Source organism: Microtus ochrogaster, linkage group LG5, assembly GCF_000317375.1.
Source record: "Microtus ochrogaster isolate Prairie Vole_2 linkage group LG5, MicOch1.0, whole genome shotgun sequence".
Taxonomy (NCBI): Eukaryota; Metazoa; Chordata; class Mammalia; order Rodentia; family Cricetidae; genus Microtus; species Microtus ochrogaster.
This window is the reverse complement of record NC_022031.1, coordinates 41,202,886-41,228,871: the sequence shown is the minus strand read 5'-3', so window position 1 is coordinate 41,228,871 and position 25,986 is coordinate 41,202,886. Positions and strand designations below refer to the sequence as shown.

General features: G+C 44.5%; 2 protein-coding genes across 6 annotated transcripts in view; one reads left to right on the top strand and one right to left on the bottom strand.

Annotated features, from left to right (window-relative positions):
- Positions 1–66: 66 nt before the first annotated feature.
- On the top strand, positions 67–23,272 carry Tstd2 (thiosulfate sulfurtransferase like domain containing 2). 4 transcript variants are annotated; one of them, XM_013351864.2, is made up of 10 exons: positions 67–138; positions 2,297–2,501; positions 8,485–8,780; positions 11,258–11,378; positions 13,207–13,332; positions 14,191–14,296; positions 17,342–17,460; positions 17,934–18,092; positions 18,700–18,838; positions 21,017–23,272. In XM_013351864.2, exons 2-10 carry the CDS (start codon positions 2,337–2,339, stop codon positions 21,247–21,249), a joined length of 1,464 nt encoding a protein of 487 aa, XP_013207318.1. In that variant the 5' UTR covers positions 67–138; positions 2,297–2,336; the 3' UTR covers positions 21,250–23,272. The 4 variants fall into 4 exon arrangements, with proteins under 4 accessions (XP_013207318.1, XP_005362189.1, XP_013207319.1 ...); XM_005362132.3 differs by having other exon boundaries at positions 2,294–2,501; XM_013351865.2 differs by lacking the exon at positions 67–138 and adding an exon at positions 331–353.
- A 185-nt stretch (positions 23,273–23,457) lies between these two features.
- The window catches only part of Tmod1 (tropomodulin 1), a 67,626-nt gene continuing 65,097 nt past the window's right edge, over positions 23,458–25,986 (bottom strand). For both annotated transcript variants that reach the window (XM_005362133.3, XM_026786621.1), the window contains one exon: positions 23,458–23,712. In XM_005362133.3, coding sequence (XP_005362190.1) covers positions 23,648–23,712 — 65 coding nt within the window. In that variant the 3' untranslated portion in view covers positions 23,458–23,647. The remainder of the gene's footprint in view (positions 23,713–25,986) is intronic.

Below are 25,986 nucleotides of genomic sequence, written 5' to 3'. Positions count from 1 at the left end.
GGCTTTAGAGACTTCCGGAGCGAGGTGACGTTTTCCCAGGGACTTTCTGCGCACGCGCGCGCCGGGGGCGTGGACTCGAGGGAGGGAAGCGGCGCCAAGTTGGTGAAGGGAGACCCAGGAAAGGCCTAAGACCGGCGGGTATGTGTTCTCACTCTCGCCGCCCGGCCGTAGCTGCCTCGGGAGACGTGGGCGGGCGGGAGGGCAAACCGCTCCCCAGCGGTAAGGAAGCCAGGCCGCCCGGCGGAACCGGCTCCTGGTCGTCTTCCCGCCCACTTCTCCCAGCTGACGGATGAGGACGGTGCAGAGCGATCTAGTTCCAGTTGTTCTTCTGTCACTACGCACGTGTACAGTATGTGGGTGTCCTCTGCCTTGATGTCTTTGTTTGGCACCAAACTGCCTTGCCCACGTCCTTGTCTGGCCGAAACTCTTCCTTCAGTCTTACTGGTTTCAGTAAAAGGACGTTTCTGTCGTTTGCTTAATCCATGAATTTAGGGAGGAGTCATTGGATCCTTCGCTTCCTGTGTAACCCTTTATGCACAGACACTGCCCGCTGTACTTTGAGAGCAAGTCCGTTAATCAAACTTATTGACTACTATGCTTAAAACTCTTCACGGACTTTAAAAATAGAAATGTTTTATGTCTTTGTACCTGGGTGTGCAGGAGCCTATGGAGACCAGAAGAGGGCATCCGATCTCCTGGAATTGGAGTTTCAGACACTTGTGAGCTGCCATGTGGATGCTGGGTGCTGATGGGGGGAGGGGGCGAAATCACGGGTCCTCTGCGAGAGTAGTAATCGTTCTGAACCACTGAGCCATCTTTCCGGCCCTACTTTTTTCTATTAAAAAAATATCTTTTATCTGTTCATTCATACGTGTCAACAATCCATCTTCATCATATGCCCGCCAACTCTCCGGAAATTTTTATTGCAAACTCCAAACTAAGGCTTCTTGGGTTCTGTCCCCATCGCTGTGTGTGAACCACTACGTTCTTCTGATAAGTCCAGCTTGTTCATAGTTTAGGAATCAAGGCTTATTGTTTCCTTTACGTGATGCTCTCTGCTCCGAAATCTACGTGGTTGACCATCAGGTGCCTACAGAGTTATTTCTCTGACTTTTCAGCTCATGCTTCATTTCATTCAACAAGTACTACGTTGTGTTAGGTAGCATTTGTCACCTTCTGTACACAAGGCAGTGTGCGGGCTACTGACATACAAGTTGGGTTCAGAGAGGCAGGTACAGATTGTCATAGTAGATTGAGCCTTTGGAAAAGTCCTCCAAGAAGATAGTTAAGCACCAGTAATTCAGGCAAGAAATGCTGGGGCCTTGCACTGGGGTGCTGGTGAATGCAGTTCAAATCGGATTGCTAACTTTAAAAGGAGGGTGAAGCTTAGGGTCTGTTATGGTGCTACAGTGTTCTGGATAGTAGAGGCAAGGGGAGTCTCAAATTCAAGATTACTAGGGGTTCAGAGCCAGTCTGTTCTAAACAGCAAGACGTGGTCTCAGAAAAATTAATTTTAAAAATTAGGTGCTGCCAAGATGGCTCAGCAGGGAAGCAAGCACCTGCTGTTGAAGCTGATGACATGAGTTTGGTCCTGGAGCCTGTGTAAATGTGGAAGGAGGGAACTGATCCTGCACGTTGTCCCCTCTTCTCCACATCCATGTGTGGCAGTTGTCCCGGCACAAGTAGACACAAAGTAAACACACAAATGTAACTAAAAAGATAACAGTTCATTGGTTATAGTGTATCCATTTCAGTAAGATTTGGCCACAGTAGCAACTTTGAAATTTTGGCTCTGAGATTTGAGAATAAAAGAAACAAACTGGTGTTGGTTGATTTTGGATGTACATAGTACTGTCCTAGTCACCCTGTGTTTTTTACGTGGTTAGCTTCCTAATTCATGTTTCTTTGACATTCTATAGCCTCAGAAAGCCCTTCCTTCTCCTCTGTGTACAAAAAGACCTTTTACCTGCCTCCTTACTCTTCTTATTTTTCTTTAAAATATTAAATTTAAACCCTGACTTTTAAAAAAAAAAATGTATTGGCTTATCTTTCCCACTAGGTTGTGAACTTAAGAGGACAGACTTTTTCCTGTTGCATTTACTGCTCTATTCCCAGTGCGTAGAAGGGACCTTGGCCAAGAATAGTTGTCACAAAAATACTATTGAGTGAGCAAGTAAATGAATGGCAGCTTGGGTTATGCATCCACTGCTAATTCGTATGATTAATTAGCTTCATGTTTGCTTCAACAAGTACTCAAAGAGCTGAGCGTTGCATTTTCTCTCTTATGTCTCAGAAGATACTCGACTGAAAGGAATCTGCCCCACTGATCAATCCAGATGCCTTCTTCCACTTCACCAGATGAAGAAGATAGCCTGCAGACCTGTGTTTTAAAGTTTGCTGATCTGGACTTAAAAGAATCAAATCTTATTAGCCCCAGCAGCAGTCTCAAAGCAGAGTTAGATGGCAATCTAAAGAAGAAATACTCATTTGCAAAGAAAAAGGTAAAATTGGTGTCAGTGTGTTCATGATCATGTATATAAGGTTAGTTTCCTCACTTGGCTGTAGAAAGAATTCCAGGAACTCAAAACTGTCGTGTAAGAAGGACAGGTATTAGGGCAGCTGGCATCTGGTGAGGTTGTTGCTGAATGCTGCTGCTGTCAGGGAGTTTGGTCTCATCTTGCTAGCTCAGTGCTTTGAAGAAAGGCCAGCCTCACAGGATGCTGCAGGGCTACTAAGAATACTGTGACTAGCCTATAAAGAGGTGGTATTGATGCCCTTTGTCAGCTATGTATCTTATTATTGTTGAAACCATAGGCTGAAACCACCTTTTCTAAAAAGCGGGGAACCAGAGGCTCATTGTTAGGAAACTGGCTGGTTAAGGAAGTATTGCTGAGAGCTGACTTTCTCACCTTCAGCCTGTAGTTCTCTGAGGGAGCCTCTTTTTGTCTCTATGTCAGTGAAGAATAAATATCTCTCTAATTTCCCAGCTGCCACCTTCAGTCAGTCTTTTTTGTTTTTTTTTTTTTTGTTTTTTTGTTTTTATTTTTCGGGATAGGGTTTCTCTATAGCCTTGGAGCCTGTCCTGGAACTAGCTCTTGTAGGCCAGGTTGGCCTCGTACTCACAGAGATCCGCCTGCCTCTGCCTCCCGAGTGCTAGGATTAAAGGCGTGCGCCACCACCGCCCGGCTCTTCAATCAGTCTTATAATCAGACCTGTCTTGTTCCTGTCCTGACTGCCTGGTCCCAAATAACCAACACAGAGGCTTAATATGACTTATAAATGCCTGGTCCGTAGCTCAGGCTTATTACTAGCTAAGTCTTACCCTTAAATTAACCCATAATTCCTATCTCTGTTTAGCTACATGGCTTGTTACCTTTTCTCAGTACATTCTCATCTTGCTTCTCTGCCTTTGCAGGCAACTCTCTGACTCCATCCTTCCTCTTCCCAGAATTCTCCCAGTCTGGAATCTCTTCCTGCCCAGCTACAGGCTAGTCAGTTTTTTATTAACAATGAGCATAATCCACAGCATAGTCTTATAAAGATTTCCTTGAAAATGAAATTCAGAGGTTACAGAGGTCCTTTACCAGTATTATTTTTTTATTTATTTTTTGGTTTTTCGAGACAGGGTTTCTCTGTGGTTTTAGAGCCTGTCCTGGAACTAGCTCTGTAGACCAGGCTGGTCTCGAACTCACAGAGATCTGCCTGCCTCTGCCTTCCGAGTGCTGGGTACCAGTATTATTTTGCAATAATGTCAAACTTAGAGAAATGTGAGAAGGATTTTATAAATAACGCACATGCTGGCTTTGTCCAAATGCTCTGTTGATACTCACTATTCATCTCAATACAGGAGGCTCACCTGGTTCCACAGAAACTGAGCTGGTTACAGCACCCACTCCCTGGGTTTGGTTGCCACACCTTAGTCCTTCCTTTTTTGTCAATGCTGACCTTGAACTCATACCTGCATTTCCTATGATCTGAGTGCCAGGCACGGGGTTATAGGCACACAATATCATATTTTGCTTGGTCTTTAAACTAGAACACTAAATTTTTCTCTCAAGTCATAGCCATGACGTTCTTGAAAATTATAAATAAGAGTTGTTTTGTAGATGGATTCAGTTTGGCTTTGACTCATATTTCCTTCCATGAGATTTAGAGTTTGCTTTCTTTCGGAAGACTGTCCTGAAAGAAAAGCCGTGTTCATGTCGCACGTTCACCACAGTGCTGATGCTCCGTTACCAACTCTGTTCATTTCATTTGGATAGTAGAGGGAACTGTCTGCTCGGTCTCCCATTTCATTCGCCAGTGGTTGGGAAGGAAACCACAGTGCTAACAGTGCCATCTCCTTTTCTTCTGGCCTGCCATGAAAGATCAGCTCTAAGAAACACTAAAAAAGCCCCACCCTGCAGACGGCAGACCCAGTCTACCCAAGGTGAGGGAGGTCCATGAGTGATGTGCTTCACCTCTGACACAGCCCGTGGCCCATGTAGACGGAGACGGGGAGGCGGGGAGAGAGAATTGATGCCATAGAGCTGTTCTCTGGCTTTCAAGTGTGCACCATGGCTTGTGCCCCTCCCCGCAATTACAAAGTTTAAATTTTTTTCAAAAGGAAAACAGATAATACATATAAACTAACAGGTCAGGAAAAGTAGGGAAAAAATTCAGCCTTAGTACTAATTAAAAATACACAAAAATAAAGTAGCATTTATCTTGCATTTTAGCAGGGAAGCAATATTTAAAATGTTGACAATAAAAAGATTAGATACCGGGGCTGGAGAGATGGCTCAGAGGTTAAGAGCACTTGACTGCTCTTCCTGAGGTCCTGAGTTCAATTCCCAGCAACCACATGGTGGCTCACAACCATCTGTACTGAGATCCAGCGCCCCCCTCTGGCGTGCAGGCATACATTGAGGCAGAATGTTGCATACATAATAAATAAATAAATCTTTAAAAAAAAATTAGATACCAAGAAGACATAGGCCATTTATATGCTTTCTGGTTGAGAGCATACACTGACCCATGCATATGATTTCAAACTTGGTCCGATTGGATCTACCCACTTTTCCTCTCTACACCTAAGTGGATAGGTGATGAAAGCGACATAGGTTCATGCTCGTTCTCGTTGCTTCCACCTGCAGGTACTGGGAGCCCCTCAGTGGGTTTCAGTTGATAATTAGTTAAGAGAATTTTGTGTTAAATTTTATTTTTTTGCTTTTTTAAAATTTATTTATTTTATGTATATGAATGTTCTATCTACATGTATATCTTTATGCCAGAAGAGGGCACTAGATCCCACTAGAGATGGTTGTGAGCCACCATGTGGTTGCTGGGAATTGAACTCAGGACCTACCTCTGGAAGAGCAGCCGGTGCTCTTAACAGCTGAACCATCATCTCTCCAGCCCGTTGTGTTGAATTTTTTAACAATGACCATAAATAATGTTTATGAAAACAATGTGATACTCAGCTGTAGATGCCAGGAAGGAAGGAGATACAAAGAGAAGTCAAGTCTCAACACCATTGCAGTTAGTTTCTGGGGCAGAGGAACAGCTAGACACCAATGCATTCCCTTCTGGTCTTTCCTAGTGTGCCTAAGGTGTCACTGGGGCTACACTGCGTCAGCTGATTCAAGCCAGTGCTTTCAAGTAAAGTGTCAGGAACATTTTCCCATGAAAAGCTTCATACTAAACTTGAAAACTATTTAATGCCTATGGAAAGTAGTACTCCATAATTTATGATTTCCTTTTTTAAAAGGAACACTGTCTGTTACTTGCAGTGTTTTACTGATATATACCTGAAATTCAGTTCCATTCTTCAGAATAGTCCCTAAAATGGGTTAAAACATTTGAATATTTTGAGGTTCTTGATGTCTTCGTTAGATAATTGGTAGTGTTCTAGAAAGAGAAATATATATTTCCTTCTGGTAGTATATTTTGCTATCTGTTTTATTTTTACCTATGGCAGAGTCAAGTCATCTTATAGAAGACTTTATGTATAGGTAATAATTATGTAATAACTGTAATAGGAACTTTAATAGATACCCACAAACTTTTACTACAGTAATATAAATAACTAATACATTAAATGATGCAAGTGTTATAGGGAAAAGTTAGAGAAGTTTAAAGAGATTTCAGCTTGTTCTGTAACTTAGAATGGTCAGAAAAAGTTCTCATCAATGGGTGAGATATGAAGATGTATAGAATGACAAACCATATGGACACTGGAGGGAGAAGGATCCAGTGTAATACAGAAGCCTGCAGGCTGTGTTTGAGCAAAAGCCAAGAAACTGAAACGGGATGGGGTAGGAGCAGGGGAAGGAGCCAGGTTATTGGGGACTTCCTAGAGGGTAGAGAGAGCCTCTGGGGAATTTTGAGCAGTGGAATGATATCTGGTCTAGGTTTCTGTTTGAATTTTTGTTTGTTTGTTGTTTCAAGACAGGGTTTTTCTGTGTAACCCTGGCCATCTTAGAACTTGGTATGTGGACCAGACTGGCCTCAAACTCAGAGATCCGTATGTCACCATGCCTGGCTTGATCTAGATTTTAAAAGAAGCATTTTGACTGAATGGAAAACAAGTGGTGACAGTATGAAAAGAGGGAGGCCAAGAAACGTTTATAATAATCCAGGGAAGAGTGATGGTGGCTGGGGTCGGTGGAATGGTAGCCAAGGGAGAAATGGTTAGATTTTTGGTGTCTTTGGAAATAAGAGTTGATGGATTAGATGTAGGATGTGGAAGAAAATGTTCTGTTAATGTTTTTTATTTATTTTTGGAGGTAGTCTTACTTTGTAACCTTGGCTGGCCTAGAACTCAGACTGCCCTTGAACTCACAGAGATCCATTTGCCTCTGCTGGGATTAAAGGTGTGCACCACCCTTCATTTTTGTTACATATGTGTTGATACACTTGCTCCGTGTTCTTCTTCATTAAGTCTTGTAGAAATTTCTAATGTATTAATTGTGGTAGCCAAGGCTCCAGTAACAAATGGCTTCATACCTATAATGGATAGAGCACATTAGGAATTTGGACTTGAGGCATCTTCAGTAACACACAGGTTGCAAGAATCCAGGCTAATGTTACCTCTGCAGGCCTCAACATATTTCCAAAGTTCCCACTCCAGTAAAGCTGGGAGAGAGAGAGAGAGAGAGAGAGAGAGAGAGAGGGGGGGGGGGGGGGGGGGGGGGGGGGAGGGAGGGAGGGAGGGAGGGAGGGAGGGAGGGAGGGACGGACAGACAACACAGAGGAGCACACATGGGAGGTTTTTATGGACCAGAAGAGGAGTTGTAACATGCCACTTCTATGAGGAAAGAGTTGTGCAGTCTTAATTGCAAAGGCTAGGAAATCCAGATTCTCAGGAAGGATCTTGATGGATGAGCAGTAAGAAGTTGTTACTTTAGAACAGTCTTGCCTCAGTATTCCTGAGGGATACTTACCTTATTTAGGCTGCAGTTGCCTTAAGTGTATGCTTCAAAGAATGGGCATCTTTTCAATTAGATAAGATTTTGGAGACTTACAAAAGAAGAGTATTCCAGAGACTAAGCTGAGCATAAACTAGGTTGGGGGCAGGGGTGTTGAAATAACACTAAGGAACAGTAAAGAAACTGGTTCATTTGAACTAAGATTGTAAAAGAAATAGAAAATGATGAGGCTGGAAGCAGGATGGGAAACACTCGGGAGTCATTGTGTCTCTGTTCTGTATTAGACAAGGGCAAATTCTATTATGATGCTTAACATTTATGTAATCCTTTGATTTACTTTTTCCAAGTAGAAATTTGGCACCCCCAGGCTGAATAACTTCCTCGCATTTGTTTTCAAAGGCAAGTAGCAGAGCCAGTATTTACAACTAAGTGGAAACATTAAAATCATAATTTTATAACCATCAAGTAAAGAAATAGCATTTTCTAATGTCAGAAGGGCCTCTGCAATGACCTTTGGAGTGTTTAAAAGTGGTTCGACAGAGCAGCATTTCTCCACTTGGGGCCGCATACCAAATATCCTGCATATCAGATATTTACAGTATGATTCATAACACTAGCAAAATTATAGTTATAAAGTAGCAATGTAATCGTTTTATGGTTGGGGTAACCACAACTTGAGGAACTGTATTAAAGGGTCACAGCTTTAGGAAGGTTGAAAACTGCTGTCATAGAGGAACCAGAGGACCCTCCCATTTCAGAGACCTGTGTGGACAGGTACTCTGGAAGGTAGAGGCAGTAAGGTATCCAGATTCAGAAGAAGAACATAGATGTTGAATGCATAGGTGTGGAAGACCAGGATACGAAGCCATACCTTACCTTCTCAAAGTCAGTGTATGAGGTTGCTGGAAGCAATACAAGCCCATGTTCTTGTTCTTGGAATTCTTCATAGACTGGCAGGATGCCAAACTAGAACCTCCCTATCCCCATGAAAAGTAACATAAGAGATTGAGTGAAACTTTTGTTACCCCTAGACCTATTAAATAATGAATGATGTTATTTGAAATGTGAATTGCAGGCCTTTGCCCTTATTGTCAAAACCAAACAAGTTCCAGCACCTTCTTACGAATTTAAAGAAAAGCGGTGGAGATGCTGTCAGCAGCTATTTGTGGACCAGATCAGCATCCACAGACATGTGGCAACACAGCATGCTGAAGAAGTTTACCAGCAGACTGCTTCTATTCTGAAGCAGCTAACTGCAGCATTGCATGCTTCACAGAGTCTTACATCCACAGACAAGAAGAACCTTCCTAGTCAGGAAGTGTCTGCTTGGCTCCCCGATGTAAGTCGCTTTAGCCCTGATGAGCTGAGCAGGTAAGTTTTTCATTCTGTATTTTGGTTTGCTTTTAAAATATTTTCCAACCACAATGATATACTACAGTTAACCTACTAAAATGGATAAAATTAGAAAGACCAACAACCTTGGCAAATACGGGTGACATGGTGAAGCAACTAAAATGCCCAGTCACTGCTGGTGAGGGTAGAAATGGTCCCACCATTCTAGGAAAGAGTTTGGCAGGTTCTTTTTAAAATTTAGACATTTTCCCAGTGACCCACTCCTGGGTATATAACAAACAAAAATAAAAACGTATGCCCACAAAAGCCTAAACATGAATGTTTGTGGCAGTTTTATTTGTAATAAAAAAGTATTGGAAACAATCTATTATTTTGTCTGATAACTAAAAATAAACTAGTTATATTTTAAAATGATAGGAACTTGAGAAATGATTCACTGGGGAAATGCTTGCCGTGTAAATATTAGGACCTGAATTTGAATCCCAGGATCCTTGTAAAGCCAGGCATGGTAGTGCTTATGGACAATCCTAGTACTCCTACAGCAAAATGGAGGCAGGAACAGGATCACCAAAAGCTCACAGGCCAGCAAGCATTGGGTGCACGCAATAAAGAACAAGAGACTGTCTCAATCAAGGTGGAAGGTGAGGACTGACATCCAAGATTGTCCTCTGACTTCCACATACACATTATGTGCCTGCATTCACACATAAACACATTCATACCATATACACACAAAGATTAAAAAAATAAAAATAATTTGAAATATGAATTGGAATGCAATTGAATTGGAATTCAGCTGAAATGGAAACAATTGTGAATAGTGATAGCAGGAGCATGAAAGGATGAATGCAGCCATGTTAGAATATGGAGCACTGCCGGACGCCTTTAATCCCAGCATGGAAGGCAGAGGCTGCCAGATCTCAGCTCAAGGCCAGCCTGATCTACAGAGCAAGTTCCAAGACAGCCAGGGCTGTCACACAGGAAAACAAAAAAGTAAAAAAAGAGCATTGTGCAGCAAGAGCCGTGGACAGTGGGTGACACAAGGCTGTGTGTGAATGGTTTGTCAAATCTTTATGCCGAAGCCGGGCGGTGGTGGCGCACGCCTTTAATCCCAGCACTCGGGAGGCAGAGGCAGGCGGATCTCTGTGAGTTCGAGACCAGCCTGGTCTACAAGAGCTAGTTCCAGGACAGGCTCCAAAGCCACAGAGAAACCCTGCCTCGAAAAACCAAAAAAAAAAAAAAAAAAATCTTTATGCCGAGAGGCCAGAAGCCACACAGAAGAGTCTGTGTGTGGCTGCATGAGTGGAGGGCAAAGCCATTCTGTAATGATAGAAAGCTTCTTTCTCAGGGTTTGAATGGGAATGTATGCTTGAGTTTTATTGTAAGTTATACTTTGATTTAAAATGTCTAAATAAATGGAGGAGGCAAGAATCAACAGATTTGTTTGGTCCATGTACTGATGAATTCAGAACTATACTTTCGGACAGATAAATCATTCATCAAGATGGGAAGGGCTTGGAGAGATGGCTCAGTAGTTAAGAGAACTGACTACTTTTCCACGGAATAAACCTGGTGACTCACAACTGTCTTTAACTCAAGGGTATCTGATGCCCTCTTCTGGCTTCTGTGGGCACTGTATGCATATGATACACAGACATGCATGTAGGCAAAACATCTTATACATAAACATAGTAAATACATAAGATGTTTTTTAAAAGATTATTTGGAGAATGCATTATTCCATATGCTGAATTTTCAGAGTCCAAACTTTTCCTTTGCTTTGAGTTTTTTAAGTCTAGTTTAAAACTGTATCGTACTCTTCTCTGGTCTCCTAAAGTACTGGTATCTTCTTAGTGCTCCTGTGTGAACATGCTGACAGAAAGGCTTGTCTTGTATGGCCAATACTAACATATCTCAGCTGGGCAATGGTAGTGCATGGGAGGCAGAGGCAGGTGAATCTCTGTGAGTCAGACCAACCTGGTCTACAAAGCAAGTTTCAGGACATCCAGGGCTGCTATGCAGAGAAACTCTGTCTTGAGCCACCCCACTTCCCCCCCCCCCAAAAAAAAAATTTTTTTTAAATAACATGTCTCTTAGGTAAGTGGATTATATGGAAAAATGAAAGTCAAACTTTTTCATCATGAATCAATGGCCAATCATCGTGGCCAGTCAAACCAGATGCTGCCTTCTGATTGAGGATAAGTCACAGTGGACTCATTTCCAGCTTGCCATAAAGGGGTTAATAATATCTGTCTCTTGGGTGTGAGTGGTAAGTGAAGACAGTAAAGCAGATTTGCTTTCTGTAATGTAAGAAGTAAGTCCTATGCAGACACTCTCCTATGTAGAGAAAATTTGAAAGAGAATGTTAGGAGAATAATAAGAACACAGGTATGAGTTGTTCCATCTATGCCTTCTCCCATTTCTGCATAGATTTACTGGGAACTGTGACCTCCTTGTGACTCAGGTGCTCTTGCCCTCTGACTTTCTTTTTGTAGTGACCAGAGCAACGAGGATGGGGAGGTACTCCTGTATTACTGCTACTGTGACTTGGAGGACCCCCACTGGGTTTGTGCCTGGCAGACAGCTCTATGCCAGCACCTGCACCTCACAGGCAAGGTAAGCCCTGCTACACATGTGCCCTGCTGCATACATACACTGCACAGCCTTCTCCTGTGCCCTTAACTCTGGACTGCAGGAGCTGTGCTTTTTGTGGTAGTTTTCACTCCCCATTCTCAGAATAAGGGAAATCCTGCTTGGCATTCTAGTGAAGTATTAAACAGCTGTTAATATGTTGTTTTATAGACCAGGAGTCAGTCAACTACACCTAAAGGGTCATATAGTAAATATTTTAGGCTTTGTTTAAAAAAAAAAAAAAAAACCCTCTACTCATTTGATGTGGGATTCCCTTCTTTATTTGTGTTGCTTTTATTGGTTAAATGAATAAAGAATCTGCCTTGGCCTGTGATAGGGTAGAGTAGAGCTAGATGGGAGTAGGGGAGAGGGAGGGTGATGTGACAATGACTACACTGAATGCTGGGAGAAAGAAGGAGGAGTCAGGAAACACCATGTAGCTGCCAGAGAGAAATGATGGGAGCTGTCAGCTGGAACCTTGCCGGTAGACCACAACCCTCATGGTCAAATATAAAATAATGGAAATGGGTTAATTCTAGATGCAAGAGCTAGCTAGCAAAATGCTTAAGCTATTGGCCAAACAGTATTGCAAATAATAAAGTTTCTGTGTGATTATTTCGGAAGTCTGAGCAACCAGGAAATGAACAAGTTGCCTCCCACAACACTCATTACTGTTGTAGATAGAAAACATTCATGAGTGGTACTTAAAGGAGTAGATATGGCTGTGTTCTGATACATCTGTATGCTGACAGTTTGCTGATAGCTGAGACAGAGAGATGTTCTGTACTCAAAAGCCTCCGCATGTAGGTTTGATTTTGAAGTATAGCATCGATTTTCCTAGAATCAGGTCTTTCAGCACCTCAGGTACTGGCATTTGTACCTCCTTCTCTTCTATGAGGCTTCTCCTCCTGGACACGCCTTATGCCCTCTCAGAGCACTGTTTCCTCAGAAGTACAATGGAAATTGTCCTCACAGCTCTCTGCCTGTGCGCCTGCTCAGAGACTATCACAGCCTGACAGTGGAACCTGTCTCACTCACAGCACAAGGCCTCATGGGGCCAGCAGCTTTATCTCAGTTGATGTAGTCTCAGTGCTGGTGCAAGCACATACCGGGTACTCTGTAAGGACTGGAGACTGTCTAATAAAGGGAAGACTGCATGTTCCTAGCATACCCACGAGTGTGTATGTGTGTATGTGTGTGTAAAGATGAGAGGAAGCATATTCCCAGATGGTAATATTCATCTCTGCATGAGAGGACAGCATTTATTTTTGCAAAATGCTGTTTGTGATCTATTCTCCATGTATATGTCTATTAAATAATTTTCAAAATTTAAGTCAGAAGGAAGTGAAGTAGAAACCTTTTGAGGTTCTTCCACGCCCCAGTTATTAATAAACTGATTGGTCAGTGACATTTTCCACACCCGTGTTTGACAAGTATTGGTACTGCTCGCCCCGCTCAGTTCCTCACCACACCCTGGCCTGCAATAATTCTCAACTCCATTTACTTCTCTTCTGCCATCCTAGACCAAGCTGCCACTCTGTCTTGTCTTGTCCATGTGGTAACTTCCAGACGAGCCTCCAGCCCCCAGTCCACCCTCCATTTAATCTGCTCTCCACACAGAATAGTCTTGTTAGAGCAGCTCCAGCAGCACCAGGTGGGCTAGGCCCCCTCCTTCACAGCTTAGCTACCATAGTGCTGGGCCTTTGGCCTTACTGACTCTCCACACTCCAGTGTGTCCTTCAGTTTCCTGGGACCCACCAAAATTTGTTTTGGTTGCCTTTTTTGCACTCTTCTCCCACTGTCTGTGTCTCAGATTCGGATCGCTACTGAAGGAATCAATGGAACTGTTGGAGGAAGTAAAGTGGCCACCAGACTCTACGTGGAGGTCATGCTTTCTTGCCCATTGTTTAAGGATTACCTGTGTGAGGAAGATTTTAAGGTAAGAGAAAAAGAAAGTGAACTAAAGCTAGAGCAGTCTGCTTTCTTGGGCCATTGAAGGGTGCGTACAGAGCCGGACAAATGCCTTCCTTTCCCTTTGAGTTCCAAGCCAGTGCAGTAAAACAAGCGTGCTTGTCACTGTTTCCATCTAGTGACTGTGTCACCTTGGATCAGTCAGTACCCTTCCTAGACCCTAGTCTCCCTTCCTAGAAGGATGTTACAGTTAAACAAGCTGTTTTTACTGGAGAGACTGTTTTCTCAGATCTCTGTGAGGTACTGATATTGGAGTCCCCTCTGTATGCTGTGATTAACGTTAGTGAATAAAGAAACTGCCTTGGCCTGTTATAGAGCAGAACGTAGTTAGGCAGAGGGGACTGTGGTTTTAGGAAACCTGAAAAGAAAGTTGACAACACATGAGAATAAAGTTGTGGTTCTTTCAGCAAAGGTGCTGTGTCTAAGAACTTTATGCTTCATCACAGTACGTAGTAAGCTGGCGAGAGCACTTCACTAATTCTTTTGCTGATCACAGCAAGACACTAGCTGTCATTGCTCCAGAGCAAAAGCTGCCTGTTGTGTGATCGCATGTGAATGGCTCAGTGATGCCAAGTTACATGTACATAGCCATATAAACACAATGTTCCTGCATGTGGAAATGTCACAGTAAGCATTTATTAACATTGAATCATCTGGAACATTCTGGACCACAGCTTTATCTCCATTGACAGTTCCTTTTTCTCCTAATTTGAGGTTTAAAACTTCAACTATCACACTATTAAAACAGACCATAATTCTTACATTTGGCACTTGTCTTTGGCTGGCAGTGGGAGAAGTAAACTCTGTCTTATTTCTCCTTGGCTAGAGCAGCAAAGGAGGAGCTCACTGCTTCCCGGAATTGCGAGTTGGTGTGTTTGAAGAGATCGTGCCTATGGGGATCAGCCCCAGCCAGGTCTCCTACAAGAATCCCGGTATGCTTATGTTTTAAAGAACTGTGCTTTCTGTCATAGACAAACTAGAAAGACACTGACCAGCAGAAACTGTAGTCAGTCTTCTATTTAAAATAGCTGTAGGGTGGCTAACTCTGCCTATCCAGGACTTAAACGGGCGTCTGTGGTGCTTATGGTAACTAAAGGCTCACTTTAGACCCACCAGCACATTTTTCTTGGTGATAGTTTAGCAAGAAGTTGTTTCCCCTTTCCAGAGAGAGCAATTTGAAAGCCGTGTGGTTATTACCTACAAATAGTTCATCAGCAAAAACAGCACATGGGCTTTTACCATGGTAAGCAAATAGCTTTCAGAACCAAAGCATTGTTCTCAAACATTTGACCCCTGCTTCCCTGTGCTTGCTATAGATTACTGAAAAGCATTTGTGTGGTGGGTATTTTTGGTTTTGTTTTACTTTTTACCATGAAAATTTCCAAACATTAACCAGAGTAGGGGAAATAATAGAATGAACTTCCATATACTCACTCAGCAGCCTCAGCAGCTACACATCCATGGCAGTCTGTCCTCTGACCCCTTCCCTTTCTCTCACCCCAGGTCACTTTAAAGAGAACCTCCATACTATATTATTTCACCCCTAAATGCTTCAGTAGATACCTCTAAAAGATTAACAGTTAAGTTTTACTAGTAACCATGTCTAAAACATCTTAGCAGTAATTACTTAATGAATATCTTGTCAGTGAATTCCCAGTTGTGTCATGATTAAGTTTCTATAAGGATTAAATAAGAGGAGCTAAGATGGGTCACTCCGGTCCCCAGAACCCATGTGAAGCTGGTCCAGGATGCACATCTACAGTCCCAGTCTCCTGCTGTGAGATGGGAAGCAGACACAGGAGACTCTGAGGCTCAGGCCAGCGGGCACACAGGAGTCCCTTACAAACAAGATGGAAGGAGAACACTGATGCCTGAACTTGTCCTCTGACCTCCACACAAACAGAAAACAGATTGAAGTAAGATCTCTTTAACAGCAAAAAAAATGTCTCTAAGTTTATATATTCAGCTCTACAGATTTTCATAGTCACTTGTTTTGTAGAGTCTCTCAGAATCTGGATAGTGTTAACTGTATCCCATGGGGTAGTCCTCAGCTGGCTGTATCTCCTGGAGATACACTCATTTATGTGTGTGAGTGTGTGCATGGGCTTGCAGGCTGCAATGAGCATGTGGAAGTCAGAGGATAAGTCATGAGACTGGAGGCAAGTTCCTTTACCTGAGCCATCTTGCTTCCCCTGCAGGCTGGTTTTGAAGGCACCCACTCTTATGTCTGTAGAGTTCCTCAGTCTTGGAATCGTACTAACTCTATCCCGATAGGGTGGTCCTCTGCTCACTGATCTCCCTAGATTGCTATTTAAAGTGAGAGCTGTGCTGTTTTGTAGAAATATGGGAGCCCCATTACATTAGTTTTCAGCTTCTAGTGTAAGTAGAAATAGGTGAAATGAGCTAACAGAACTTGTCCAGTGCATGTCAGTATGTACTGAATAGAAAACTATTAGTGAGTTTGTTTACTTTTTTCATACTAAATCCCTGAGATACAGTGTGTATGTCATACTTACGGTCACTTTCCTCAGAGTACACTCAGGTAGCTGTCAGCCACACTGATTAGTGACATCTGTGCTTGACAGCTCTGTGTCAGAGCCTTGATCATCAGGCTTAGTCCCTTTCTTTCCTTCCACTCACACGACTGCTTCCTAGGTAGTATTGCTTTCTCTCAAAGAACAAAGGGCCGTCTGCCTCTCAGGTATTCATTTTTAATAGGTAAATATCAAAAAGAAGGCCAAGAGTTAAGTTAAAGGGAAATGGGGTAAGATACAAGCATCTTAGAATAGGCTCATGCACAAAGAGATAGGACCCAGGTAGGGATGTCTCTGTTTGGTGTCCCCATCTTAGCAGGAGGCAGTATGACAGCAGCTCTCCTTGGTGTGGCAGAACACTGCTTGGGAGCTGAGGGGAGACTGGCCTGGGCTGCCTTCAGCTCAAGCAGGTAGTTTAAAGGGACCTCTCGTCAACATGTCCATCTGGGTCCCTTTCTGTTTGGACCCTCTCTGCCAGAAGAGCGGCAGTAGTAACAGCAGAAGCAGGGAACACATTTGGCTCCTGAAACTCCCTGCTGGGAGAAGGCAAAGAGAATTTCCATGATTCTCATCACAGTTCTGAACCTCATTTTTGACATCATTGTTTTGGGACCCATGCAATTATGTGACGCTACCTGAGTAGCATCAGACCTGGTTACATTCTATAATTTTAGCTTTGAGAGTTAGAAAACGAGACTGTGCTCTCCAGGTTTAGAGAGTTATCGAGAGTGGTTGTTGGGATTCATGCCCAATAGAGTCAGGCTCCCGATGCTCACAATTGATAAGATGCTGGGATTTCTGTCCTGAGGGTCTGGAGACAAAGCTCACAGACTAGAGTTCCTTCTCTATCTTATCTCTCCTGATGTATGGCTTCTCTTTTCCTCTCACTTCCTTTCCACCCACCTTTTTCCCTTTTGCGTGTACACAAATTTAGATACATTCTTCTTACCTATTATCAAGCACATGCAAGCTCAAACTTTCCATAACATCATGCTCTCAACTACCTTAGTCTAAGCCGAGGTTCTAGCCTTGAATTTGGGATCAATTTTGTTACTTGACAGTTGATAGACTGTAGTGAATCATGAATGTATTGAAGCTCCTTTGTGGACATTGACAGTAGGACACTGTCCATTTCCTGACTCACTAGTGACCACAATCGCACATACCAGAATACCACTCCAAATAAATCCCCAAGCATGTGGTTTAAGAAAACCTTATTTCTTATTTCTGAACTGTTAGAGCTCTGTAGTCTCAGGTTAGAGCAAGGAGATGGCGATGACTGGGACATTTTATCCTGATGGTCAGATAGTGTCATCCGTTTCCATGGTAATTGATGAAAGGAGGGTTAGGTGGGAAGTAGCTGAGTCAGCGCTTCAGTCAGGTCAGGACAGTTGTGATTAGATTTCCCTGTTGTTTTAATGTAATTGTTTGGCTTGATTTTAGGAATCCATTTATCCCCTGGTGAATTTCATAAAGAAATAGAAAAGTTTTTATCGCAGGCAAATCAGGAACAGGGTGATACTATCCTACTGGACTGCAGAAACTTCTATGAAAGCAAAATAGTAAGTAAGAGCCAGAACTGAGTGGCATGAAAGGGTGGGTGTGCCTTGCACAGCACAGTGTATGTCCCGTGTGGAACCTTTAGCCACATCAGTCTCCTTCCTGTCAGCAGCATCAGGGAGAACGTAAGTCCTAAACTCCAAGTCTGTTGAGAAAGTCTAAGTCTGTTAAAGAAATCTTGGCATATAAAGTGATTTTGTTTACCATGAACCTCCCGTTGGCATGTGCTACTGACCTTGTAAAAGCTGCCACTGTAACCTAGACCATTCCCCTGAGGGATCTGTAAGAAGGGAACCCACAACCCCAGTCCTGTGTCTAGTTCCAGATCTTGAGGTTAAAGGGTAAGAGTGTGGGATGCAAACCTTGGGTAGCAAATGCTTGTTGCTGTTGCAAAGATGGGGATTGTTATACAGAAAGAACTGAGTTCCCAGCAGGTACATTTTTCTAATCATTTCCTTCTGTCCCTATGTTGTAGGGACGATTCCAGGGCTGCTTAGCACCAGACATCAGGAAATTCAGTTACTTCCCTAGCTACGTTGACAAAAACCTTGACATTTTCAGGCAGAAGAGGGTGCTGATGTACTGCACTGGGGGCATCCGCTGCGAGCGGGGTTCTGCATACCTCAGAGCCAAGGTGAGCCTCTGCAGGCCCAGCACATGGGTGAGCCAGCTCCACCATCACCAGCCTGTTATAGAGCCTCCCACCCTCCCTCCCACCCCTTCACCCCCTGCTCAGTCCCTCCTCCCCTAGCCGGCTGAAGGATTTACTTTCCTGGCACAGCTCCAGCATGGGGTTTGTAAATCTAAACCCGAGCTTCTTAAGTCTCCAGCACTTAGTGGTCTTGAAGACTCATTAAGTACAGAAGAACAAGCTTAGCTGAATGGCTCCCCTTTCTTAATCCGTGTGCCTGATCCCAAGAAGAGCAAATTCAGTAACATTACATGTCCCAACAGATGCCCTCCTATATTTAGGGGTAGCAAAAATAGTTAGGCTTCCCAGGATCTTAGAAGGTGAAGGGCCCAACTGCTGTCATCACCCATCTCCCCAGAAGGCAAGGTCTGGCCAGGTGGTTCTTTGACCCTTTGGTCAGCATTTTCCACACTCTCGGGAGGCCACGGGGAGCCCCTGACTGATGGGCACAGGCAGTGTGGCTGCACTGCTTGGGCACTCACCACCATAGAGCTGCTTCCAAGTCCCTTTGTTTCTTTCAACATCTTGATATTTTTTTGGCTATATCCAGGGAGTGTGTAAGGAAGTGTTTCAGCTCAAGGGTGGCATCCACAAATACCTGGAAGAGTTTCCTGATGGGTTTTACAAAGGGAAGCTGTTTGTTTTTGATGAGCGGTTTGCCCTGGCCTACAACAGTTCTGTGGTATCAGGTAAGTCAGCCCAGGTCCAGAGCCTACATTGTGTCAGGTCAGAATCATTCACCATTCTACACCCGCTGCTCAGAGAAGGCTGCCAGGACCTGAACATGACATGGAGAAGTGGAGGTCACTGTGCCACCCCTTTGTTTCCCAGCAGCTGGAGATGCAGGAATTAAACAGGCATCAGATGGTCCTGGCCATGCTGTATACAGAGTAGGCAAGTCCTTTAAAGTGCAGGCAGTGGACAGGTTGTGCCAGACGTCCTAGGTCTTTGTCGCCATAGAATTCGTAATAGTGCCATATCCTTCTGCTGCTGCTGCTGCTGCCGTAGGGAACTTAGCACGGCGTCATACTCACCGCAGTCTCCCACTGGACGTAGTCAGGCCTCCCACTCTTTATTTAATGTTACAGGTAACTCAGCTCTTGTATCACACAGTCTGAAAACTATTTTGCTATTTATTATTTCTATACAATTGATTTCCTTTGTAATGCTGTGCATTTGATTTTATTCATTTAAAATTATTTCTCATAGACAAGGTCCATAGTCATTACCAGGCTGCCAAGTAAACCCAGGGCAGAAGAGTAAGAATTAGATGCCGTGGACACAAGTGCACACTAGGGGGCTTGTTTAGAGGCCCTAAGGAGAGCACAGCAGCTGGCCAGAGACTTGTCCTCTTTCGTATGGGGAAAGTCATCCTCATCAACTGAGCTGCAGCATGAGCAGGGACACATGGAGCCATGAGGGAGGATGGGGACACCTGCTTAGGCAGCCAGATCAGCCAAATCAACCCTGGCAATCAGTGGGGTGACAGATGCCACAGTCAGATGCCCTCGTGTCCCCAAGTGTGCATTTGAGGGAAGGTGAGAATGGAAGAGCAGGAGCAGGCCGTGCGGTGGCTGCTGCACTGGTTATAGTTGGCCTGCAGTGCTGGGCCCACACAGAAGGGAGGAGAAGGAGAGGCAGTCCTCCAGAAGGCGAGTTTCCCTGAGTACTGCAGTTCAGTAGTATCTGGATGAAAAGTCCTAGGCAGACAACCTTCATGGCTCCTACAGTTTCTAGAACACCTGTGAACACAGGCCTCTTAGATAGTAAGATTCGTCTTCTCTCCTTCCTTTCTGGTCTTTGTAAAAAAATTACATTTACTTATGTGCTCATGTACATTCTACAGCACACATGTGGAGGTCAGAGAACAACTTACAGGAATTGGTTCTCTCCTTCCACCACGTAGATCATGGGGATGGAACTCGGGCTATCATTCTTGGTAGCAATTGTTTTATCCACTGAGCCATCTTACCTGTCCACCTTTCTGATCGCTTTACTCATTATGGTGGTCTAATATTTGTCTTATTTTAAACCTCAAATAGTAAGTAAAAAGCAAATGAGGGATTTTATAGAAGAAATACCTGCAGGACTTGAATATCTGCATGTGACTTTGAATGTAAGAAAAAGCCCAAAGGTAGCATAGCCAAGCAAGGGGAACTGTGGTATTTTGGAAGATAAGCTGCCAGGAAACACAGGCTGAAAAGGAAGATGAGGTGCAGTTGGGGAGTCAGGTGGTAGCCTGGGGTAGAGAGCTCTGCATTCTACAAGGTGGATGAGATGTGGGGTCATCTGTATTCAGGTGTGCGGTCCCCCTGGGCAGGGAGGTTCTATCGGGGAGAGCCTGTGTAACGTGGGTAATAAGGTGTTTTCAGAAGTGCTCATGAAAGGAAATAGCACTCCTATCTTCTAGGAAAGAGAAAAGCCTCTGCTGGGGGAGGGGTGGGTGTGGAGAGGCTTCTGGAAACTGTTCTGACTTGCCTTCACCCATCCATTGTCCTTTTTCCCATCCGGAAAACAGGTTCATCTCTTTCTCATGAGCACTTCTGAGCCGTTCTCTTTCCTAGAAGATAGGAGTGCTATTTCCTTTTGGTCTGTTTGTTTCTATTCTGAGACAGGGCCTCACTGTGCATGTAGCCCAGGCCAGCCGTGAACTCGCAATCTTCCTGTCTCAGCCTCCCAAGTTCTGAGGTGATAGTTGCTGCTACCCTACTTGACTTGGAAACATTCCCTTGGACCAAAAGAGTAGTGAACTTAGGGTTGTATTTGGGAACTGGATAAGCACCTCTGTGTGTGAGAGACAGAGAGACAGAGGGGGGGTGTGGAGAGGCAGTGGAGCAGGGAAAGACTAATAAAACTTTCTTCCCTAGAATGTTCATACTGTGGAGCCCCATGGGACCAATATAGACTCTGTTCTACTCTGCATTGCCGCCAGCTCGTTTTAACCTGTTCTGCCTGTCAAGGACAAGGATTCACAGCCTGTTGCATCATGTGCCAAGACAAAGGGGGCAAACAGGCGTCGGGCCCTGCCCAGGACAGTTTTAAAGAAGAATGTGAGTGTACAGCCCGGAGACCACGCATCCCACAGGAGCAGCCTGCATGACACCCTGTGAGCCTGGAGCCAAGGCCTGACGCTGGTGAAGCTTTGTGGCATCTTCAGCATTCCCTAAGCTTCACAGTGCAGGCTTCAGTGTCCATGCGTAGATTGTCAAGGTTGTAGAAACAAATCGGGAACTTTCATGTGGTCAGATGGCCTTAAGCAAAGGGGACAAGGAGTCCAGTGTTAGCTACCTAACCTGCTTGTTTTGATTCGGAATATGCTAGAGCCTGGAAAAGAGGTGACCCATGTGGGATCCCAAGGACGTTGAGGGGAAGAGCCTTGAGCTCGGCTGCGCCATGTCTTCTCTGCCATGCAGCCGGGTAGTAGACGTTGCTCTTGTCAGCAAACCTTTTTGCCTTGACAGCAAAAGCAGAGAAGTCGAGCCCTGGGTGTGGACTCTTAAACCAGGTCAGCTGCAACCTTTCCCTGCGTCAGTCTCTTTGCTAACTGCCTGGAGAGATCTGTAATCTGTAGCACTGGCCACTTCCTGCTTTGAAGACTGTACGGAATCAACCTGACCCATTCCTTTACATATGATCATGGCACTACTGAGTAGTTGGCCAGAGACCACGTGGCCTTCAGAGTCTGAAGTATTTGCACTCTGTCCCTTCACAGAAAATGCCAGCTCCCAGTTCAAGCTGACAGCTCATCTGACAGAGTCAGTCTTAAAGAAGTGGCCTACATTTTTATAGATTTGGTTTCTTTGAAAGATGTCCCTCTAACAGCCCTGTGTTACCCAGCATCCCCTCTTAGCTTCTGAGTGTTCTCCTTGGGGATCCAGATGAGCAGCAGCAGCGTGCTTTATAGGACATCTGGGACACAAGATGCTTGTTTAGTGAGGTCCTTCAGCATAGCAGCTCTCTAGCCTTCCGACCTTTGGGCTCATGTCCCCATCATACAAGTTTTAAGAAACACACACAGCCATACATAGACCAATGGCTTTAATATTATGTTGCAGTTTCCAGTGGTGCAGAATGCAGCTGCAGTTGTGTCTCAAGGAGAAGCTGAGTGGGGCTGGCCGTCCCTGCAGCTTGGTGCCACTCCTGGGCCCATGTGCAGCCTCACTAGACACTGTTAGTGGTGAGGCCCTGGCGTCACCTCTAGTTACCCTGTACTGTCCACAGCATTACAGTTCAGTGTGCAGGACTTTTCCTTGTCAGAAGCCCCCTGGGCTGTGCTCAACAGCTTTTGAGCCTTGTCATTATTGTAATATTGGCTGGATCCCTAAGGAAAATCATTCCCCAAAGCAACAAACAAAAATACTAGTTTAACTGGCACTGTGGTCTATTAAAAGGCACAAGAACAATGTGTTTTAGCATTTTTACTGACTCCCATGGTGTTAAAAAAGGGATCCAGTAGGAACGCCGAAATTAGGGTTCAGAGTAATCACTTGTGTTGTTTGGCCAGGAGCTCCTAATTCCTTGCCGTTTGGATGTTGTACACTGCTGTCCTTCAGAGGCGTCATTTGTAGGCAAGAGCTCTGTGATTTGATTTGTCTCCTAAGTGACCAGGTAGGCACTTGGTGTCTGTAAGCAGGGCTATGCTATGTGCCATAGCCACAGTGGACTGGAAATTCTCCCAATGGCGTTGGCCTCACGTAAGCCATTTGCCCACTGAGGTATCGGAAGATGTTTTCCTGTGGCTAAAGGTTTTCATCCATCATGAAGTTGGCATTCAATAAAGACAGAGTGATTTCTGACTGCTGTGAGTATATGCCAGGTGTTCGGACAGAGCACTCAGGAATATGTCTGTTGCCTGGGCTGGTAGATTTTAAAACTTGAAATTTCACCGTTGCCTTTTTCTCCCCCTTCTCTTACCTGGCAGAAGGAATCCTGTATCTTTCTGACTCTTAGAAGATTCTGTAGCTTGTCTTTCATTCTTGGGGGGAAGGGGTTTGATCCTGGAATCAATTTGGCAGCTTTAATCTTGAAGTTAAAGTTTCAAGTGGGGTTGAAAAATCATGATTATCTGTTCTTTTTACTGAGCTGCTGTGACCAGACCTGTAATAAAGTATTTTACAGCGCTTCCAGACTAGTTGGGATGAGTGTTCTGTGTTGATGTGTCCCATGTTATAAGTGCACCTAACCACCAAAGCATGGCCACCAAGGGGACTTCTGGGCTCTCACTGCCACTGTCATGCTATCTGCAGCAAGATCTGCCAGTTTGAGGGCTTCTTCATTTTAAATAATAACCAGGCTGAACTTCTGTGACTAAAGAAAACTTCACATTGACCATATTTTATAAAAGGTCCGACTACAGTCACTAGTTAACCTAAACCTTAGTGCACAAAGAACTTAACCACAAGAGTTCCACGCCAGCGTTTGCCTCCTGGTCTCCACTGGGGAACATGGATTATCGGTAGAACATGTCCAGTTCACAGGCGTGGGCTTCCCTTTGCACACTAGACACCACTACGGCACTTGGGAATAATGGGTCCCGTCAGGTCTGCGAGCCTCCTCTTCCTCACTGCAAAGGAATAGGGAAGAGATATGAGCCAGCTATCCTTGCCAGTCCTGAGTAGCACTGGTCCGCAAGGTCAGAGCCTGCTTGTCAAGGACGGTTACAAGAAGGCTGGATATTTGTCCCTGGTTACTGATGGGAATCTATGGTAGGGTGGATATCTCTTCTAAATGGCTGACCACACAGTCTTTGGCATGCACACATGCACACATACACACACACCGTTTGCCTTTGCCTACATGGACTCCACAGTTGAAGACTGGTTCTGAGCAGGGTTAACTTTAGCCAGTCTTAGGACTGGAGTGTCAGCCTGCTGAAATGTTTCCCCTTGCTCCTTCTGGGAATGCCTGGTCTGCCTCCTGCCAGTGCCAGTAACTGAAAAGTGCCTCAAATTGTCCTGCCCCCTCATTTTTTAGTAGTGACATCCCCCTAGGAACAAGGCAGTTCATGCTTCAAATACTGTTCACATGACAGTTTAAACCTATAAAGAAGAAAGTATGAGCCAGGAAGTTGCAAACAGAAGATAGAAGCTTATGGCTAGGGCTGGCAGGGACAAAGGCCCCTTGGGTGTAATAAGAGAAAACATGATATTGGCAAATGACTAAGAAGCAAGCTAGATTTGCTACGAGAAAACACAAGGTCAGGGAAGGCTATAGAGCGGTAGATTAAAATCAAGGGGTCTGTTGATGTGGTATAGGTGGGTGACTCTTGCTACCTTTTAGTCAAAGATGACTTTCAGTTCCCAGGCTGAGGTGGCTGTGGAGCCACCCGATAAGAGCCCATGAGCTCCACCACCCTGTCAACTTGTACGTGACTCAGATGGAGCAGGTAGTTGTGCAGGTGTGGCCAAGAGCCACAAACAGGTCTCAGGCTCACAGTTACTCAGCGTGGGTCTCTACCCACTTCCCTAGCCCCAAGTTAGAAGAAGGCAAGCCAACCAGATGGGGAGGCAATCTGAAAGGAAGGCACCGTCTAATCCAATTCCTGGAGGTGACTGAAAGTGTCACACAGTTTGGAAATCCTCACAGGAACAAAAACCAAAACATAGAGAATGGGAGAGGGCTGTCTGGATGTGCAGTTTCTACAGATGAGCCTGTCACTCCCACGTTTGCTGTGCAAGCATGCCTGCGAGCTGCTCTTGTGGCTCTCCATACCCAGTGTGGCGTCACCCACCGACCTGAACAGAAGCCCCTCTGAAGGCTCTGAACTCCGCATGCTGTCGTTTCCATGCCACAGATAAGGAAAATGATAGCAAGGATATGATGTTTGCTCAAAGCCAGAAAGGCAGTGATAATACTGGATGTTACCGGTAGCACACCCCTGTAATCATCAAGATTATTAATAATCTTGATGTAATAGCATCAAGACTTCACAGCTAGTCTCTGAGACATAGCAAGTTCAAGACCAGCCTTATCTACATGAAACTGTCTCAAACAAAAAAATAACAGCTAGAACCAGATGGAGACAAGTCTCGCTACTCATCTTGAGCCTCAGCCTTGTGCCTCTCTCAGTAGTTTGGTTACATGTCCGTGTCTCATCTGATGCTCACAAGTTCAGCCCCCCCTGCCTCAGAGAAGAAAGCCATTTTGCAGGGCAAGGATTGCAACCTTACTCACTGGCCTTTGATGGTGGGCATGAGGATCCTGTCAGACACTTAATCCGTAACTAGGGAAAATGTGAAATTATTGTTTTTCATTATAATTTTTAGGATTTTTTCTTTATCTTAATTTTTAAAGACTTATTTACTTATTTATACAGTGTTCTGTCTGCCTAGTGTTCATGTATGCCTGCACACCAGAAGAGGGCACCAGATCTCCTTAAAGATGGTTGTGAGCCACCATATGGTTGCTGGGAATTGAACTCAGAACTCTGGAATAGCAGCCAGTGCTCTTAACCCCTGAGCCATCTCTTGAGCCCCTGATACTCGGGGTTTTTAAGTACTGGTTCATAACCAGGTCACAGCTGGGCCTGCAATACTCTGAGAGCTGGCCCCACCCAATGATTCGGTGTAACCATCACTTCTGTGCTGTGGTAAGAATTCTGCATCTCATTTATGTTTTGATCTTACTTTCTTTCAAATAATGGCACCTCAGATAAACCAAGACAGAAGTATATTTTTCTAGACCCGAGGCTCTAGAGAAAGTGGCCTGTGAAGGGAGCAAGGAACAGACAGCTCTGGGGCTGTGCCATCCTGAAGAGCAGGGCCTGTGCCCTCGCACCCGGGCCTCAAAACTTTGACAGATGGCACCTGGGGTTGAAGAACTTGATTGGAAGTGCCTG

Coding starts and splice junctions, on each gene's coding strand:
- Tstd2 (XM_013351864.2), top strand. CDS start 2,337: ATGCCTTCTTCCACTTCACCAGATGAAGAAGATAGCCTGCAGACCTGT. Junction 14,297..17,341: donor GGTCTCCTACAAGAATCCCG/GTATGCTTATGT, acceptor GCTTGATTTTAG/GAATCCATTTATCCCCTGGT. Junction 18,839..21,016: donor CAACAGTTCTGTGGTATCAG/GTAAGTCAGCCC, acceptor TTTCTTCCCTAG/AATGTTCATACTGTGGAGCC.